Source organism: Harpia harpyja, chromosome 2, assembly GCF_026419915.1.
Source record: "Harpia harpyja isolate bHarHar1 chromosome 2, bHarHar1 primary haplotype, whole genome shotgun sequence".
Classification (NCBI taxonomy): domain Eukaryota; kingdom Metazoa; phylum Chordata; class Aves; order Accipitriformes; family Accipitridae; genus Harpia; species Harpia harpyja.
In genome coordinates, this window is record NC_068941.1 from 32424223 (window position 1) to 32445153 (window position 20931).

The window sequence follows — 20931 nt, forward strand, 5'->3', positions numbered from 1 at the left end:
AACTATAAAAAGTCAAAGTTTTAATTAGGAAGACTGCAATGCTAGTAAGAGACTACTTCTAAATCTACTCTTTACCAAAAGTTACTGTTTCTACTTGCAGTGACACAATGGTGGGAAGGCAGAAGGTAAAACTAGGAATGTCTTTAATTGGATCAAATCCTATGACCCTATGAGTTAAACCTTGACTCTTCTTTACAGTGTGGAGACAGGTGTATGCGCAAAGCTCTTGGAGGCTGATATTTGGAGTTTGATGACAGCTCTCAGCTTATGGGCAATGTATATGCCTCTGGGGCCCTGACTTGCAGCTAATTCCCACAGTAGTGAGGTGCCAATAGCACGTTCCCTGCTTGCTGGATTTTCCCTGGCTGGATGTTCAGATGCAATATTTTAAGCTGTACTTGCAGCCTTTCTCACCAAAGCTATGTAGACAACTACAGACAGTTCTATGACAACTTAAAAAAAAAAAAAAAAGGCAGTTCATCTTGTGGTATATCATCTTGTCATGCTCTTATGCCTTCTGTCTGTCATTTGCTAATAGCCACAGATTCTGCAGTGCTTGCTTCACAGAGGCCCTGCAAGAAGTGAGAGGTTCCCCACCGTAAGGTTACAAAGGAACCTCTTGTCATATGCAGGGAAGAAAATTTTACTTCCAGCCATACCTTGGTTACTAAAGCAGTTCTAAAATACAGTGGGACACTGTATTTGTCAAACCCAAAATACAAAGCATTTGTTTGCGTATTTTTTTTTTTTCTGATTACATGGAATGGTAGTTATATTATGGTTAGGGCATCCAAAAATTTGCAACAGTTTACAGTTTATTATCAGAAGTGTAAAATTATCAGTAGAGTAGAACCTCTCTGCTGACACATGGGACATTGTACTTGGCAAATAACATACTGCTTCCTGTCAGTCTGAACACTTGTTGCCACTTTTCATTTCTGCCAGCTATGAGCAGCATTGGAGTCTAAGAGCACTATCCATTAGTCACAGGCGGAGAGCACTGTGAGGTGATAGGTATGTACATATGAAGTAGAGATGTCTGGTAGGAGTATTTCACTAGGAATATATACTATTTTTGTAGCTCATGGTATGCACAGTTGAGTGCTATTTTTGACAAAGAGAAATATGTTTGTCTCTGTTTTGCTATACACCATATCTTTATGGACTGTAGGGATTATAGGGAAAGGTAGTTGGACTCTCCTAGTGATATCGTCTGTGCCTATTACACCATCTTTGCATCAGAGAGCCTCTCTAAAAGCATAGCATTTACTTTTCTCATGAAAACTGGCATCTACATACAGTCTAACTTTTTGATTGTGGGTATTTTTTCATTTGATCCTCTGAATCCTGTACTGACTGACCCAAAGTAATGGGGGAAGAGATGATTGAACTTTCTTTTGGTCTTCCTTAGGCAAGTACCCGAAACAAACGTAACAGAATGTCCTGACTAATCCACTGTGACCTCTTACTCTGCCTCAACAAGTCCTCAATGGTTACAGTTTATGTACTAGTCGCTCACTTCCTGGTTATAAATCCATCCTGCAACACAGAGAAAGGAATGCAGTAGCTATGTTTGACGCACGAGTGGACAGAAATAAATTCCTTGCATATATAAAATAACCTTCAGTGTGAAGCAAAAGTTCTGGCTGTGGAAGGAGTTTAAAACTTTGCTACTATGAACTCTTACCTGTTAAAGAGATTATTTCAGGACTTGTACTTGATCAGGTAATCATGTAGTACATCCTGTTCTGCATTAGTATCCGTTACACTATCACAGGTAATTAGAAGGAATGTAAATATAAAAAGAAATCCCATGTAGTAATTTTGGATGGGGTGCCTACTGCTGTTCTTGAGTTGGTAATTTTGTTGTTTATGCAGTTAGTTATTTGGACATCATGCTTGCACAGAGTTCTGGAATAGTATCACAAATCATTTTAAAGAGTCAAAAAGGGAATTACAAATGTTTTACATAGCCCATTTGGAAGCACTCAGTGATTTTTATGAATGGTACTAATTTGTCAACCAAGTATAAAGCAACAGTCTCAAAGACTGGGATGGCAGGGCAGTCTTTCTCACAGCTGTTGGATATAAAGTAAAACTATTATAGTTTCTCTGTGACTAATCCATTTTGGTGGCTTGCTTTTTAATGTATTGCAGTCAGTATTTAAAGGGTAAGTTTGACATGTGATACACAAAATATTGTTCCTTTGGTTTTGGATTTTGATACAAAATTTTTGTTATTTTGATTTTATCATTATCATTATTTTGATATAAAAAATACTGTTCCTTGATCAGTGTAGCAACATTTCATGAAGTTGCTACATGGAAACTGGCAACTGCTGTGTTTGGTTTACGGAATGAACTAATTGAGGAAAGAGGGAGAGAAGCTTTCAAGGACTGGGGGGGAGGGTTGTGGGGGGCGTGCTTGCACTATGTAACCTGCCTATGGGCAGGTTGAAGGGGTGGGGGGAGTACAGCTGCTGGATCCCAAATTCATATCTGATATCTGTGAAATCAAGTCATGTCAGACAAATTTGACAGGTAAGCAAATGACTATACTACCAAACTGTGATGCTTGTACACTTGGGAACCTACAGAAAACAGCTGGGAGTTAGATTAATGCAGAGAAAAATATGTTATTTCATGCTTTGAGAGGGGTTACTCTGAGATTAAATAATCCTGTTCGAATGAGGTAAAATCCTGCCTAAGCAGAAATAAATAAAATTCAGGGTTATCATTGTGACACTTTCGTGACCACCAAATTCATCCCAGCTGTTTCAACAGGCCTGGGTTCCTGTGTTGGACTAGTTGGTGCAAAGAAAGAACTTCTTAGGGGTCCGATAATTTTTTCTTTTGTTTAACTTGCCTTACTTAACACAAAGTTACTTAGATTTAAGGACTATAATATGCAGTGTGCTAATGATATATCTGTTTCAGTTTGCAGCTCATCTAGTGAAAAACAAGTACCCAAGGGTCTGCATCCTAGATGGAGGAATCAACAAGATCAAGCCAACTGGTCTCCTCACTGTTCCTTCTCCACAAATTTAAGTGACTAAACATTCAGGACAATCTGTCTGAATAGGGAAGTCTTACCGTACAACATAGATATCCCAAACCCAAAGGGCATTATGGCGTCTTCACTACACAAGCTATCCTGATGATCAATGTCTTATCCTGCAGATCTAGAGCATGGGAGCTTTGTGTTTATTCTTTGATATAGAGCTTCAGTTGGAACAGATGAAAACTGTGAAGCTTCAAGCTTTCCAAGAAACCTCTTTCAGCATTGATGTAGTACACAGCTGGTTGAGCAAGTCTGAACACAAAAAGAGTAACTCAGCAGGCATTTGGTATCTTATAAATATTTCTGCAGAACAAAATAAACTGGCACTTGATGGCTCTAAGCTGCACTTAAATAGATGATTTTTCAGAAGCATTTTACTGTGAATATGCAAAGTAACAAGCTAAAACTGTACCCTCTGTGTATCCTGTGAAAAAGTGTCTTCTCTAATATTTTAAAGAGTAATTGCTGTATCTTGTGACCTACTTTCTTTTTGAGAAAGCATTTTTTCATCTGGTTTGGAAATAAAGATGTGTCCTAGATTGGAAGTCACTGTAAGAGCTGCTGCTGAGTCAATCTAAACTGTATCATCTCTTGCAGAAGAGGAGAAGGCCTACTCCTCTGTGGAGAATTCTATTTGTATAAACACAGCAAATGCAACCATTTCTGAAACATTACATTTACGAGAAAGGTAGGCTTTTGACAATACTGTGTGTTATGACCATAGATCAGTTATTCCGCAAATAATAGTGCTTTTCCATTTTAGAAGCTCATGCCTTAAAAAGAAACAATGCACTTTTCATATGAAAACATTCTAGAGTAATCACTCTCATATGAATTGAAGGTGCAAAGTTCTCCTTAATTCTCTACTCTTTCAGCTAGTGGTGTCTATTTTTTTTTTAAGTCCTTTTTCTTAAATATGAGCTTTAAAACTGACAGATAGAGACAGCAAACCTGTTTCTAAACTAAACTGGATGCAAGTGCTGTAGATGAGTGAAAGCAGGCTTCCACAGAGGCCATAAGGTGACTGTGCACTAGAGATGTGGAAATTACTTTGCAATAAGAAGCCGAAAGTATTGAAAGCACCAACAGAAACAGGAATTGGCATCTCTCTGTTACTGAGAACCTGAAAATAAATTTGATTCAGACAAGTACCACCTTTCAGGAGATGTGAAAAAAAACCCACCCTAATTACTCCCCCTCAAAATCCCATGTTAGCTTTGCTAGCATGTCAGGTCCATTATTCTAAAAATGATGTGGGGGGAAAAAAGACTAGGAAAAGGAAAGAATCTGTCTTCAAGAATGCTACTTCAAAATAGTACCTTTAATCCAGGAAAAACAGTTGTGATAATGTAAGACTGACAGTATGGCTCTGAAATTAAATGGGAATTTGGAAGAATTTCTTTTAGAAGACAAGAAACTTTTAGATTTCTCTTTCTACATTTTTAAAGTTTAGAAAACACTGGTGTGACATGAGGCTTAAAAATCACTGAAGTGCAGGGATGAAAATGTATTTTGTAAAATGAATGAAATAACACCAAAGATCTGTTCACCTGGTTACAGTCACATAATAGCTGGCATTGTTTATTTGACACCATGCTCTTTATTAGAGCATTATCTGGGACACAGCAGTTTACACGATACAAGCTCACTGTTAGGGTAATGAGGATTTGCTCTGGAAGATATGGTTACCATATGCCTTATTCATGATATAAAATCCTCAACTAGTTTTTAGTTTGGCAAATGGAACATTGCAACAGCTAAGTTTATTTCATATTTCTGTCACAAGAGATTTCCAAAACTGAGACAGTTGTTGGAGAGAGAAGGGGTCAGTGAGAAAGCTGTGAACAGTCTCTAAATCACAGGCAAAATGATCACTTGTTCTGTGGGGTTTTTTAGTGGTGGTGGTGGGTTTTGGTTTTTGTTGTTTTGGGAGTTGGTCTTTTTTAACTGAAACCATGGAATATGAGAACTTGTGGAAGGTGCTGAAAGAGGAAGTCTTCATTCTCCCCTGTGTGATGACTGGAAGATTTTTATCATGAATCTTCAGAAGCTAGTTGCTAGCACTATGTGCTGTCTCCAGGGAGGTTTAGTATTGCCACAGCTGTGGTTTTGAGAACCCTATTGGAAAAGTATGATGGGTGAAAAGAAAATGGGGGCAGAAAGGCACCTTTTAGCTCCCTTTATCTCAGCTGTGATTTGCCTAAAAAAATCCCTGTGGAATTACAGCATGCTGATATATATGGGCTTTCTTTGGTCTAAGGTCAGCATAATATACCGAAGCTTTCAGGAAGTTTTTTACTTTAAAAATCCAAGATGCCTGCCAGTAAGATGACTGAGTAAGGGATCAGAAATGAAATGTAGGGACAGATGATCAGGTTCCTCTGTTAGCAGAGGGATTCTACAACAATCTCAGGTGAGGCCTGTGGTGCTCAGCTGACTTTAAAAATTACCTGGAAATGGAGAGGAGCAGTGAGGTTAATAACAAGCTTCCTGATACTACAAAATCATCCACTGTGATCAAAGTTTTGCCGGGCTGCAAGGAGAATGAGAAAGACCTTGTGATACTCGGTGTCAGAGAGATTTGCTATGAAAGGGTACATATGGGGCCCTGGAGGATAACAGTTTTAACCATGTTTAGCAGTGAATTCATTTACAGATAAGATGTCATTGCAAATGCCTAACAGCAGCCAGAAAGCCACAGAGGATATTGATGATTTTAAGGAAGGAAATGAACAAAACAAGTTATGCCATCAAAGAACTAACCTATATGGTACATTTTGAACACAGCCAGATACAAAAAAAGGTACACAAGGATTTGAATGGACACAAAACAGAGTCAGAATAAGATGGTGTTGGTTATCATGACCAAAACTCTTCAGCTTGGAAAAAGAGACAACCAAAACAGAACGTCCCACCTTTTGCTGAAAGTACATCCTTAAAATGTGGAATTTGTCACCAGAAGAGGCCAACAGTTTATAAAAATACTCACAAAGAAGGATTAGACAGCTTTGTGGAAGAGCTGTATCTCTGACTGACTATTAACCACAATGGTTGAGAAACAGTATTCAACTCGGGACTTTCCTGATCTGTTGATTAAGAGAGGCTGGGAGAATGCACCAGAGAAGGATTTCACCCTGTTTCTTGCACTCCCTTCTCAAGCATTTGCCTTTCATAAGTGGATATTGGGCTATACGCAATACATCAGTTCAGGTAATATTTTATATTTAATCCCAGCTTGATATTTCCTTCTCCTTTATATAGGTACTCAGAAAAGGACTGTAAGCACAAAGACTAGAATGCCTTTAAGAAAATAGGATTTAATGTGTACCTAGCTATTTGTTCCTAGGGCTAGGAAGTATTCTGTATCTCCTACAGGTATTTTCATTCTTGGAGAAGCCAAGATATCTTTTGAGTTAAAAATACCTAATATTTAACGGCTTCAATAAAACCATTTTGACAAATACAGCTAGTTTTAATATTTAAATGTTGAATATCTATAGATTTCAGCTATAATGCAGTTCAGTCTTCACTTTCGATTTAGCTGAGTAAGAGTCAAAGCCGATGTATTCCATTTGTGTATGGATATGTTTTTGACAGAAGACTTAAAAGCTGCCATTAAGTTAAAGTTTACGTTATAAAGTAATGTTTACACATATTTTCCAGGAGACATCGTGAGAGAGGATGTGTATAAAAGCAGGAAATGTCAAGAACTGCTAAACAGTATTGAATTTTTTTCCCATGTAAATAGAACTACCTGGAAAGTTCTGTGGCTAACAGCTGGTTATGGCTGCTAGTTGCTGATGTACTTGCACTTACTACTTTAGTCAGCATTTTTGAAACTCTGCCTATAGATAGGCATAGTATGCCTGCTTATTTTGATTCAGTTATGTAGGACAGTATTCAGTCACAAAATTAACTTCTGATCTCCTTTTGCATAGACAAGGAAAATGCTTGCATTTTGTGGTAATTTCTCATTAAAGAGTTTATCTAGCATTTGTGGTGTTAGCCCAGTTTAAGAGCATCAAAATGTATTTGCTCTGTTACCCCACCAATTTTGGCACTGCTGTGGTGGAGCAAGCAGTTGTCAGGTTTTGTAGAGCTCTTGAAAGATTTCTGGAGGCCAGGTTTTCCAAACATGTACGTTTCTAGCACCATGGTTTGTCCAGCTGTGCCATGGTCATTGTTCTAGACTGCAGCTGGATACCATAAAGATCTAGTAGGAGAGAAAAGTTACTAATCTTCCAAGCTGATGTCTTCTGCTGCTAGCAGAAAAATGTCCCAGCTGAATATTTCCCACTGTTTGGCCTGGAAAAGGCAGCCTCTCCCAGTCTATTTTTGCCTACCATTTTAAAAACATCCTGAATCTGCCCCAGCCACCTGGACCTATAGTTTCCTGCCAGGACAGCCAGATTTCCCTGCAGGGTACCCAGGTGGGCATCTAAGGAGAACAGAGCAAAGGAGTTAAACGTTCTTTGGCAGTCTCAGACCTATTGATCATTGGAGACTATTAAACAATTGCTGTTAAATTATAGAATGTCTTTCTTTAGGCCAGACATGGTCCTTTGAGATTTTTATTACGCTTCGAGTCTATTTTTGTTTGTTTGTTTGGGTTGTTTTTTACAAATAGATATTTTTCCTATTTGGCCCACTTTTTTGAGCAAAGGCTAAGACTATTTTTCCTTATCCTAGGAACCTCCCTTCCTCGACCCATATTGTTTCCCTTTGTCATCCTGGTTTCTCTAAGTCTAGGTCATCTGCAGCCATGCTACCTTCCCAGTTCAGGATGGGAACAACTCATCTTACGTAGCAGAAGGTAGGGAAGTTGTGATGTTTACTTCACTTTAGCTTTCATTAATCTGGTTTACTTCAGGTACTTCTGGTTTGTTATTTTTTCAAATTTAGCATGAGTTTTCCCTTTAGGTTTATGTTCTCCGCACTGGTAGTGTAGGGTATTTGGTAGACAGTCTTTCTGGTATTTCTGAAGTAGAAACAGTAACCACAGCAGCTCGGCAGAGGCAGGTGTGTATTCTTTTACTTAGGTGATTTATTTTTCTGATCTCCTGAATAATCTCTAGAAGTGTGAAGGGCTAAATCATTTGTCAGAGTGGATAAGGGGTTAAATTTCAATACCATCCTTTCCTTGTTTCTTTTTCTAAGCTTTGATCTATCCTTAGGCTAACTGACAAGACCACTACACTTCGATTTGTTGCCATCCCTCTATGCCTGCCTTTGTGTAGACATAATCTGTGTAGGTATAATACAGTGGTGCAATGTTATTTCTGTGACCTCTGGATATTGGTATCTAGACTTCCCTTGCTATTCCAGCCAGCTAAAGAAGATGCTTATTGGAGTATCTCTTAGCTGGACTTTAGAGCTGCATCACGCACAACTCAACAAAACAAAAAAAAAAACCAAATCACAAGAGCTCTTCAGCAGCTGCATCACTCATGTCATTATTATTCAGAGAGGTACTGTGAGAGCCTGTTAGTTTTGTGGCCTGAGACATACTCACTGTTCCTATTTGCAGGGTGTGAATGTTGTCCAGAATATCCATTCCAGAGTTTTAATTTACATTTTTGGTTTGGGTAGCTTATTAAGCTTCTTCAGTTAAGATAAAAACTAGCTATATCTTTATTTAGCTTTCATGGTGTTCAGACTGAGTTACTAGGAGGTCTGGGAATCCTGTGGGAATGAGTGTGGCCTTTTAATCTCTCATTTCCAGTTATCTTTTCTTTGCTGATGAGTCAGACTGGCCTCTCCCACTGTTATGTTAGAAAGTTAACTACTGTCATCAGTCTTATCTTGCTATTTTTAATTCCTTCTCCTGAGCCCAACTTGCGAACATTGTTTGAAAGAATTATTATTCCTCCCAAAAGATTGTTTCTTTCCAGGGCAAGTAGTGAAACATGATCTGTGCTGACTGAGCTAACATCAGATTTGTATATTTGACTAGCAAAACTCCAGATTTTCCTTTTTCTTTGAATCCCAAGCTAAAATGCCAGTACTGTCATTCTTTGAGATTTCCAGCATCAGTGTAGAGCTGATGCCAGAAACTGCATTCTGCTTCAGAAATAGTGTTTCATCTGCCTTTCACATAACCACGAGGCTTGAAGTTTGCTGCTGGTGGTGCCTTTTCAATAGTAATACCAAAATACCTGTTGGACAACAATTTGTGCTCTGTGATAACATAGTCTGTATTCTATCAATTTAGGTTGACAAATTCAACTTGTACTGCCATAAGCATGTAGTTGAACATAATTTAATGTTGCAGTGTGGCTGTCTTATCCTATCAACATTTAATAAACATTTAATAAAATAATGTGTTACACAGTTAAAGAAACTGGTCCAAAAAATATTACCACTGACTCAAATTGTAAGTATTTCTTGTAAAGCTTTTTCCCAAAATATGTTTAACTGTAATGTAAATCCATGTTCAGATTAAGCTCTGGTAGTGGTCTTGCACATGACAGTAGAGTGACCCCAGTGCATGCACTGTTGTAATTCACATATTTTACTTCCCTAGTGATAGGTCCTTATGTGCTTTAGGAGCTATGTTCTATAATGCACAGACACCAAATGAGTTTCTAGACACAGTAATCTCTGTGAAAGAACAGATACAGTGAAGTGACTCAGAGATCAAGGTGATAATCATTATATTCTATGGGAACAATCCAGAGAAAAGTTGTAGATCACTGTTTTAATTAGTATTTCCTAACTGAAGCAGTATTAAATTTGTTGCTTCTTTGTCTATCTAGGGTCATCTAGCATTACATCATTTTAGAGAGTCTTAGCATCTGATGGTATCAGGTCTTGCCAGCTGAGCTGGCCAAAGGAGTAAAAGTCCTGTGAGTACAGAACAGGTACATGGAATAATTACAGGTTTTTAAGAGATCCAGTGATTGTGGCAGTAGCTTGAGTTACTGGGCTATTACTGCCTGCCTTTCTACAAACTTTTGATATGCCTTGCATAATCAGGATGGTTCAGATCCCCTCAATAAAATGAGGGTAATAACACTTCCTAATTTTATTCGGTGTAGGACAAAGAAATACAGTGAGTACTGTGACTACTTAAAATGTGTGAGTATGAGGACAATGCAGACTCTAAAGACTAAATACTTCTTTCCTAGGAACAAGCTGTTTCCTTGGGAAGCCAAAGACAGATGACAACATGAGTTCTCCATCAATAATTTTGTAAACAATCCTTTCACTGGTAAGTACTGTTAATGAATGAATTTCAGCATTCCCACAAACAATTCACAGCATCTATCAAGAATATAGTGTTAGTGAGGAAGAAGCCCTCATATTACAAAGCTTGTTTTAAATTTTGGTTAGCTACATCCAGCAATCATGTTAATAGTGTATAGTAAACACTCTTGTGCAGTTATGCCATAATAAAATATGATGTATTTTCAATGATTGCAATACTTAGATTTTTCTTTAATGTTGATCAAGATTGACACCTTCTGTAAAATTAACCAAACACCAGGCTTTACAACCCTAGAATACCAGAAATAAAATCATAGCCTCCCTTATAAAGCAGAGGTCAGAGCATAATAAGAATGTATTTTCATTTTTGATTTTCAGTTCTTTTTTCTCTTTTAGCAATTCAAGTTTGTCTTGTGTGCTCGGAAGTTATGTGTAGAAGAGGAGAAGTAGATCAATTTGCATAGCACTTTTTTTGTCCTGCTACGGCTTGTTAAGGCATAAAAACTCTGCCTGCCTCAGCAGTAGTAAAATGCCAAATTGTTGTTGCTAACAGTTTTCTCACAGCTTCTCAACGGGGAAATACAGGCACTGAGGCCTGCATGAAGGGATAGCAGGGGTGTCTAATCTCACTGACATGTTTATATGCTCCGCTAAAATACCACAAGCTAGGAAGTGTCAAGCTTTTTGGATGGATCTCTCTCTTCCTATCCAATCCACCTTTTCTCCACTTCAGATCTCTGTTAAAAAGATTCAATAAGGAACAAATTGTTCATGTTAACAGAGATAAATCTAGACCAGAATTTTGGAACTAAATGTCATGGAGTTGATCACGTGATATTTAGCCTTTACTAGTAGTCATTGTTTAGACAAATTAACATGTGATATCATGCTATTACTCAGTTTTCCATAGTTTCAGACTGTCAGTGTTCTTATACAAATCGAATACATTCATCCTCTGGGTATTCCTGACATGTTCTAACAGCTGTTGAAAGACAGGTTTTTAGCCTTAATCTTTTTTCACTCGGCATTCTTACAGCAAGCTGACTCAAAACAAATCAGATATGTACTTTGTTTTTCAATCACATCCATAAAAAGAACTTTATCTTGTTTGGGAGCTTAGTGCATAGTTCTGGCACCAGTGAGCACAGGAGTGGCACAGTCTATCATCTGCTCTGTAACCATAATTACTACTTTAAAAGTATTGTACAAACCTGGAGTTTCAGAAACATACTTTTAGCGAGGTCACAACATTCAGCTTCCACAAAAGTGTTAACTTTTTTGCTATTACGTCAATTAATTTGATTTGCCTTGGTTCAGTTCCTACCCTAAATGCAATTTGTCTCAAACCCTTCAAAACTTGAATGAGCGCGTAGCTCAGATTTTAAATTTTTATTTCAAGTAAAGCTGTTTTTTCAGGCAATGTCATCGCAGCCTGAAAGAAATAAGTGACATCAGATGTAGGGTGATGTCCTCAAGAGAGGAACTTGGTGGCTGTCTCGAGTATTACATGTCCTATGTGTAGGACCACTTCAGTGCTCTCTGATGGCAGCTCTTCAGCAACTGGGACGCTCCTACCCCAGGCCTGGAAAGGTGCCCCATTTACAATATGTATCTGGAAGAACGAACATGGAGAGTTTAGTTTAGCATATAACTATATGCTATATACATGTATAATTTATGTATAACTATAACAATATAGTTAACAAACAGCTTTCTTTAAACTGTCAAGGCTGTTAAAAACTTCCAGCTCTTTTTGGAGAATCCTCTGAACCTAGCTAGAATAGCTCAAAGAATTCGAATAATGAAAATTCCTCCTTTGCAATATTTATATAGACATGTAGTACATGCACATAAATCTGAGTGCTTTAATAAAATAGGTAAGTCCTTCTGCCATTTCATGCAGAGAGAAATTTTGCAATTACTTTTGAAGGAGAAACCAGAGAAATGGACAGAGTTAGAACCCAGTGCTGTTGCAATGTATCTGAGCTCAGTTGTTCTGAATATTCTCGCTGCTTTTGAAATGCTTTGTGCCTCTTGGTACTATATGTGCATATATATACACATATGCCCTACATATATGTATTTGCCCTACATTTCTTCTTAAAGTCCTGCATGTAAACCAGTATTTGCCCAGGCTTCTTTGCTCTCTTTCATCCTGTCTGATAGTGCTTTTACTGTGTATCTTACAGGCCTTCCCTTCCTCCAGGATTTCATTCAGCTTTTCACAGGCCCTTACCTTTTGCTCACCTTCCCTATCAGAAACATGTGATGGGTTTTCTTTCTTGGAAGAGTTTTTTAATGCACTTGTCATGTCTCCTGTTCCTGGAAACTACTCGTTCCTTATTAGCAGATGCCTGAAGCCACTGACATTAGGATGCTGGGCTTGTAATGAAATGAGATTGCTGCTGTGCAGAGGAGGAGGGAGGGAGGGAGAAGTGGAAAATTCCTTTCAGTGCCTCCCTTGGAAAGGCAGCTCTCAAAATGAATCACTGAGAGAAGTCTTCATGATGATGGATGAGGACCAGTGGGGGTGGCAAGAGAGAGTTGAAGGCAACAGGGAGTTATTCTCAAATTACTCTTTCCTAACAAGGTAGAATAACTGACACCTAGGGCTGCGCTTCAAACTAGCCTCTTGCTCACGACTTGTTACAGGAGCACCAACAGCCCTCATGGACTGGGACTGCTCTTGGGTTATCACATCCTGAGACAGTGGCATGAACTGTCACCTCTTGTTGCGGCAAAGACAAGGTGGCTGCCTTTTTTTTTTCCTTCTTTTTTTTTTTTCCTTTTTTCTTTTTTTTTATGTGAAGTAGTGGGAAAAAAACAGGCAGTGAAAAAAGTCAAGCAGCCGTACTACATGTGCTGCACGTAAAAGTTTTGCAGTAAACAGTCACAGTAGCAAGTAACCTAAACATATGGGTATTAGGAATTTTTTATACTGAACTTGAAGATATCCTGTGTTTCTGGTGGTCATCTGGTGAATGCCAAAAGAAAAAAGGAACCTCAGCCTTCCTTCATCCTTATTCAAGCTTCTTCTCGTTTTGTCTCATCTCTTCTCTGTGATACCCCTTCATGTGAATCCAGATCTGGATGAATCCTCTTAAGCTTGCAGTAGGACAGACCTTGTGTGCCCAGCAAACTTGCTGAGACTTTGAAATACTTAAGGCTGCATAAATACAGTACTCTGGCTGTGACAGATGGGTCACCATGATGCCATGTTACAAAATGGAATTTTAGTGTTTTGGCGAATGGAAATTTTGTTGGTTACAGAGCCCTAAAAGTTTTTTGCCTTTGGGTCTTGTGCAAATACAAATAGGTATGCAAACTGAGTACTCCTCATTTTTATACCTTACCTGCATATATGTGTGTGTGTCCAAGGCTTGCTGAAGTGCAGAAGGAGAAGCGATTGTCCAGGAAAACTCACCATATCCCCTCTGCCAGTCTTGGAAAGCCAGGACCACCCTTTTTCCCAGAGATGGAGAGGTCTTCCTAGAAGCAGTATTGGGTATCTCTGGACCCCTGAGGAAGCAGAGAGGGCAGGCCTGGCTCTCCTGGAGCCTTTCTGAAGCCAGCTTTCCATTGCAGCTCCAACCCTTCTCCAGTTTCCATGACGAGTGGCCCCCTACCAGGCTTTTCATCCTCCAAAGTAACAGAATTAAATTTGCCAAGAGCACTGAGAAACCTTTGCCTGGTACATGTAGTGCAGCACATATATCTATCTCTTTCTCTATGAACAATATTATATGCATGCACATCGTCAAGAGGAAGTCCCTAAAAATGAGGTGAGGTCAGTCCAAGAAAAAGGGAAGAGACATTAGTCCTTTACATCGCAGCCCTTTAACTTGTTTGTTTGTTTGTTTTAAATGTTTATAAGGAACTGATGACTGAACCCAGAATAAATGTGGGAACTGAAGCTTAAATCCTTTGTTAAACATGCTGTAAAAGGTAAGAGTTTCTGAACTTTTCACAACTATTGTTAACTTCAGTCAGGAGCTTACAAAGATTGCTGCAGAGCCACAATGGGGGGATGATAGACTGCTAAGAAGCTCTTATCTATGAATCACTCTGTTAGCGTGTACCCTCCCTGACCCTTTGCCACTAGCACAGGGGACCCTAATTTTTTTCTGTGACCTTCAACTACTACTGTGTCTGAAGCAATAAAAGCATTTAATAGTTCTGAGTTACAAATTACAAAAGAACATGCCCAGCAATTTTTCTCAGATTTTGGCTTGGTGTTTTCAGGATTTTGGTTTTTCAGCACAGGCAAACACGTATAGTGAGAACTACATTATGCTGGAGAAGCCCCTAAGCATTATATCCTACACAGTTTTCAAGGGTGGTTGGTCATCCATAGCAAGCAACTTAGATGAAGTGCAGCAGTGGATGGGTCACCAATTTGAATGGGAAGCTGGGGAGGAGGGAATGGGAGTTTTGACTCGGTGTGAGGAAGTTCAAGGTGTGTTTTTTTCTCTGTTTAATTCACATCTAAAACTTGAGTCAAGCAGACTGTCCCAGGGATCAGAAAGTTATGATTCCCAGGCTCTTACGCTGAGCTGGGCTTAAGCCTAAATTTGCTTGAGGTGCATGGAGGACTTCACCTTATTGTAAATTTTTGCGTAGCTGGCTGTCATTACTGATGTAGGGAGCAGATGAAAAGGTCTGAATGCTTGCCCTAGCCTGTTGGTGGGCACAATTTACTCCATTGTTCCGCTACATTAAGGGTTAGGGTAATCTCCACTGTCCACCTGTTCACTTGCTGTAATGTGTTGCCCTGTTGCAAAGCCTCACCTGTTCATGATGTATAATACCTTGATAAATTATTACAGCATTGGACTCTTGCAATTTTGTGCAGAAACATATCAAACTTCTGTTTGTGCTACTAGGTATGAACCAGGTTAAGTAAAGGTTATTTTGTGCAACAGAAACTGTTTCTTGTAACACATAGCCAATTTTCAGAAGTCTTCAGTTACTTACACAAAGGACTTGCAAAAATCTGAACTCTTTGTTAAATGTCCAAATGGGACCCCAGTTCCTGAAAATCTGACCTCCATGCTCACTCCTAAACACTTAAAAATTTGGACTTGAGCTTGGAAAATTTGTTGTCATAAGGGTCAGGATTTACATACAGTCTGTAAATGGTTTCAGTGGGAGATCAGAAAGATGGCAGAGCCATCCCTTTAGTGTTAATTGTTAACCTGTTTTGCAGACCACCCATTCTGCCTGTGCAATAGAACAAGCCTAAATGGGGCATTCGTTGCCAAGGTTCATCCTTACTGATTTCCTTTAGCTGATTTAAAAAAAAAAAAACAAACAGTCTCCTGCATCTGTTTTCCTCATGAAATCTTAGGCTGACTACAAAATCCTCTTAAAGTCTCTGCTGACCCTGTTTCAGATTTCATTTTCAGGGGAGTGCTTTTTAATAAGAAACCTTAAGAAGTTCAAGTATTAGCAGGCATGAGAGTCATTTTCCTGCACTGTTTTACTGATTCAGCAAGATACTTATGCAGATGATCAGAGGCACTGTCAGGTTGAAGATAATGTCATGACTCCTAGCTTTAAGTTAGGCGTAGGCTTAAATACCTTAAATACTTTATTCTGATCTGGCTAGAAACCATTAGCAGGGATGATCAAAACATCAAGCTTTGCCTGAATCCACTCAAAGACCCGAGGGTTCTCTGCTGTGGTGTTGTTTTGTTTTATTAAACCAAAATTAAAAATACGTCCTATAGCCAGAAAGCCTTAATCAGGCTAAGGAATAGGAGTTAGAAGAATAATAATAAGGACGGTACTTTGAGGGAAAGAGGACGGTGTAGAAACAATCAAAAACAAAACAGAGAAAGGCCACCCACCAAAGACGTGTTGAAGGGATGTAAACAGCCTTGAGAGCATGCATGCAGATCCTTGAGCTTCTCACATTCAAATAACACAACCCACTTGCAAGCAGTTACTGTCAGAGAGAGGAGGAGCCTTTCTTGGCTGTAGTTGTTGAGTTGCAGCCTACAATTAGGTAATATTTTGTTTCAGGGCCCTGCTGTATGGGAGGTACTGCTTGTGCAAAGGCTGCCTTTACTCATGAATTTAGCAGTGGCATAGCCTCCAAGGAGAAAAAGTATCTCATTAACTCTTGGCGAGGAGATGGTGTGCAGCCAGAACGCTCCACATGTGCACAGCGTGGTCTTCGTCACACAATACAATTTGTAATTGCTGATTACGTTTTGGCTGATATTGAAAGCCTGCCTGTCAATCCCCACCTGGAGTGCAAAACAGTAAGTAAGCATCCTCCCCCACCTCCAGTCTGGTTCAATGTGAGCTTCATAGAAGAGGCAGGCAAGTCTTGCTGCAAGAGAGGCTCATAACCTTTGGTCATATACAACTCTCCAAAACTATGAATTAAATTCCTGAAGGATCATACTGTAGGTAAGTTTTGTGTATGAGTGCACATGTACTTAATGCATTTCAGAAGTGTTTTTTCCCTCCCTCTTTCATTTTTTTTACCACTTATTGGAGTGCCTGGGTTTTTTTTAATGATAACCATGGAGCTTGGGAAACCATGGGATTTATCATACATAGATACATCCAGTATAGGGTTGTTCTTGCTTGCAGTCAAGCAGTAACAATTATCCCAGCACATTTTGGAATATTTAGAAGAAAATAGTATTTGGACCAAAAGCCATTTTTTATTGTAGCTTTTAAACGTGAAGTATTAAGGAAGTTATAATTATGTTGTTTTCATCAAGGTGATTAAAAGTTTGGAAAGCTCATGTCAGTGAAAACAAATGAGTGTGCAGAAGACAGAGATATTGAGTATAATAGATGTTCTACCCAGATTTGCCAGTCAGTCAGTCAAAATCTTGAGAATTGGAAAAGAATTATCATTCACCAAGTGCTCAGCATCTAACCCTGGTTCCTTCTCACGCCTGTCCTGCATGCTCACAGTTTTCTCCTTGTATATGAACATAGGCTCTCTTTTCCTGCCTACTTGCCCTGTCTCACTTCCCAGGTGCACGTACGCTTCTAAAAGCAGAGACGGTGCTTTTAGAGAGTCTGCATAGTACATTGTGTTATCTGTTATTCCAAGTGGATAACTAATTTTATTTTTTTTAAGTGGGTACTTCCAGACAGAATGACGTAACAATTAACTATAAATGGCAAATTCACTGAAATCAAAGGACTATTTGAAACTATTAGGCAGGAGGAGAGAGGGAGAATCTGAACTTCATATTCTCTGCGTTTCTTCAGGTTTGTTCCCTCAATGCTGGAACTCCATTTCCTGGAGGAACTGAAGTGTGTGAATCTGCTGATCTCTGATACACTGGTGTCCTTGCCAAACCAGGTAATGGTGTGTAAGACTATTTCTGTACCTTTCCTAATGCAGCTGTCCCTGTGTTATAGCAGCATGGTTGTTGATGACAGGCTGTTGCCCTTCTCTAAAAGCAACGAACCTTACACGCACAGTCCTGCCAAAAGATGCTACTCTCACCTGTACAAATGGCAACTAGTAAGAGTAAATACTGACCAAATTGACAGCAGTTCCTATGCTTTTTTGGAGCACAAATTGCTACAGGGAATAGTTATTTCATTATGCCACTGTGCCCTATAAGATAGACTGGACTTACTTTGTGGGAAGATGGTATAGGGTTATTCAGAACTCATGACTGATTAGTCAAGAGGCAAGAACAAAGAAGCATTTCAGCACAAACCAAAGTTTGTTTCTGTTTATCAAAAAAAAAAAAATCTTTCTGGAGGTGTCTGTCCAGTCCACAGCTCATACAGATTAGCTGCTGGGGAAACATTGCTTGTAACACTGTGCAAAACAGTGACTGTGTCTTGTGTGTGTGTGCCCAGCTTTGACTGCAGGGTAGAGACAACTTAAAAATGCACAAATGTATTGTGCCCAGCATGGGCTTACGGCCTGAGATGTCTTTTTCCTTTCAATTTTAAATATTTCCTTCTGAACTGTCCTCCCTCTCTGGTGTGCTTGTTCTCAACACAACAGCAGGACTGGGAGGGCAGGCGAGGGCTGTTGATGCTGCATGAAATGAATCCCCAAGTTGCTGTCACAGTGGAGTACTTCCTCCCTCCTCCAAGGCAAATTAACAAAGCTGGTGCTGAAGTGGGCATCTCTGCACACACTGTGCTGCACATCTCTAAGTACACCAGGCAAAATCCTGCACAGTCTTAATAAAAGTGGAAGACAGCCTTGATTTTAATAGATAAGAACAGGACTTTAGGGAACAGTTTTCCAACGAGGGCAAGTCTGGGAAACTAGACTGGCTAGTCACTAGGGTTGTGGTTGAGTTGGCTCATACTGATGATTGCTGGGTTGCTGACATATGCAAAACACCAGAGCTGTGAATGGAGAGCGCCTCAGTGATGCTGACAGATTGGCTCTACAGAGCGTCTTGTGGCAGGATTCGTTTTTGCTGAAGGCTGGAATTCGTGTGCATGCTGTATATGGCAGCATTTCTGTTTTTGATTAGAATGAGTGTGTGGGAAGCTCCTTGTACTTGCAGGCTGCATTATTAAGGTACGATGATTTATAACAATAGATGTGGGGATCATCTGAACTGTAAAGTTTTTCTCTGGGGAAATCTGAGATAGCAAGGTAAATTAATGCTTTCTGTGCAGATTAATTATACAAAATTATGCTTAATTAAAAGGAATATTCTAGTGTAGGTTAATCCAAAAGATCCAGAGTCTTCAGGTACCCAGTGGGCCTCTTGAGATATCAGTAGGGCTGGAGAATATTGGCAGTGCAGGTAGGAGTTACAGTTGAGTATTACTGGAAGAGTTTGAACTTCAGACCCATTCAGAGGGGAAAGAAGGGCTATGGGAAACCTGGGAGACCTGCAAAGTCAAATAAAATGTTTGTGTAGGCATTCAGAATGTACTGTCAGCACAGAAGGTTTCTGACCGTTAAACAAAAGTAGAAATTGTGCTCTTTCTTCAGTATTCAGAGTACTTGCAGGTAACAGACAGGTCCCCATAGTCTATCTGTTAACTACAGAAACCATATAGGAGCAACTTAATATGTACAGAGAACGAAGGGATTAATGTCAAGTGTTGCTGAACAAATTTGTTACCCAGAAACTCTCAACTGAGTGCAAGTCTGGAATGCACCCCTTCTCCCAGTATTGCGCTAGTGTAATTATTTGTTTAAGAGGTATTCACATGTTTACTGCCTTTGTTGAAGCTGGTGTTTGCTTTGCAGAGCCCCGCAGGTAGGTCTGGCCTCTTCGTGAAATCTCAGAGTCATGCGTGAATGAGGTGCACTTTTCATTCAGCGAGCCAACAGCTCAGATTCTCAGAAGACCTTCAAAACGTGACGTGCAGAACATTTCATGCGAAAGAAAAGTTTATCAGATATACACTTATATCTTGTGGACAGTCATTTAGTGTGACAAGTGTACCGTAACACGCTCATGACATATGGCTATCCTGAGAAAGAAGCAATTTATTTGAAATAATATAGCAGATTCTCCTTCCAATTTTTTTGCCCCCCTTTTTGCAGCCATTGGCTATTTCAGTTATTGTTTACCAGATGTACCACTGATGGCAGCATTGTGTTGTTTTTTCATGCCTAGGGTTTTTGGTTTTAGCCAGCTTTCATATCCTGCTGTTTCCCTTACTGTCTTTGGGATTTGTGTACAACTACTGAGCAAGACTTCAGTATCATCCAGTGGCAGTGCATTCAGCTTGGAGCTGAAAGGCAGGGTGCTAACTAGAAACCTGGGGGCTGCAAGTCTCCAGTTTTCCCCCGTGACACAGATTCTGTTTCATGCCAGTTACTGTCTCTCTTCTCTTTCCTTTTACCACCTCTGAGGATATAAATGTTATTCTCACTCGGCCTGTGATTGGGCCTGATGATTTCTTTACAGTTAAAATTGAGCACAGGAAATCTTCTGACATTAATGCAGCAAGCTTGATAGTGAATAGCTGCAAAAATGATTACATCTACAGTAGTAGCTCAGTCTTCTGTTGAAACAGTGGAGCAAATCTGGTAGTCCTACTCAGTGATGATCATTAATGCATTTTTAGCTGAGAACCAAGCTGGTCACTGGCTCCTGTTGGTAAACGCATCTGCCAAGAGCAGCAATGTAGATTTGGACCCAGAAAGAGAAAAGTAAAATTGAAGCAATTCAAACTGTTTTTTTTCTGGATGTGTCTCATTCCATGTGTCTCTTGTTAGAATTCACGGTGAGTACAAAATTGTCAATTGGAAAGAAAACTGTTTCAATCTGGTCTGTCTCTGAATGACACTGAGGTGAGGTACTGAAACTGGTAGTAAATAACATTGTTTTGACCAGAAATTTCCATACGGAACTGTAGGAGGAAACTTGACTATGTGTTACAGTGTTTGATTTGTCTGTCTTTCCTGTGCTTTAATACAATGATAGCAGTCATGTTTGTTCTGTGTGGCTTCTGTATGTTGTTAGGACTTTATTTTCTGTCAGTGTTCTGATACGCTGCTGCTCCTGCAATGAATTCTGCTATTGTTACCTCCTTTTTTTGTTTCCTGGGGTTATTATTTTTGCAACTTCCGGGTGTGTGCATTTATGACATTTCTTGAATGCATTTCAGGGAGTGTATTCCAGTGCAAGTCAATGGGATGATGCGGTAGTTTGTCATTTGATACCATGATTTTGGCAGAGCTATCGGAGCAT

General features: G+C 39.5%; 1 protein-coding gene and 1 long non-coding RNA gene across 7 annotated transcripts in view; both read left to right on the forward strand.

Annotated features, from left to right (window-relative positions):
• TBCK (TBC1 domain containing kinase) overlaps nucleotides 1–3610 on the forward strand; it is a 115356-nt gene extending 111746 nt beyond the window's left edge. For 4 of the 5 annotated variants that reach the window (XM_052775011.1, XM_052775019.1, XM_052775020.1 and 1 more), the window contains one exon: nucleotides 2938–3610. In XM_052775011.1, the coding sequence (XP_052630971.1) occupies nucleotides 2938–3048 (111 nt within the window). In that variant the 3' untranslated portion in view covers nucleotides 3049–3610. Of the gene's footprint in view, nucleotides 1–198; nucleotides 326–2937 lie in introns of all 5 variants that reach the window. The other variant, XR_008233233.1, reaches the window with a different exon arrangement.
• Nucleotides 3611–6587: 2977 nt separating this feature from the next.
• The window catches only part of LOC128135977 (uncharacterized), a 36743-nt gene continuing 22399 nt past the window's right edge, over nucleotides 6588–20931 (forward strand). The window contains exons 1-6 of one of the 2 annotated variants that reach the window (XR_008233236.1): nucleotides 6588–6781; nucleotides 7751–7874; nucleotides 10189–10271; nucleotides 14142–14212; nucleotides 16292–16533; nucleotides 17507–17600. This is a non-coding gene — a long non-coding RNA (uncharacterized LOC128135977). Of the gene's footprint in view, nucleotides 6782–7750; nucleotides 7875–10188; nucleotides 10272–14141; nucleotides 14213–16291; nucleotides 16534–16556; nucleotides 16685–17506; nucleotides 17601–20931 lie in introns of those variants that run through there. The other variant, XR_008233237.1, reaches the window with a different exon arrangement.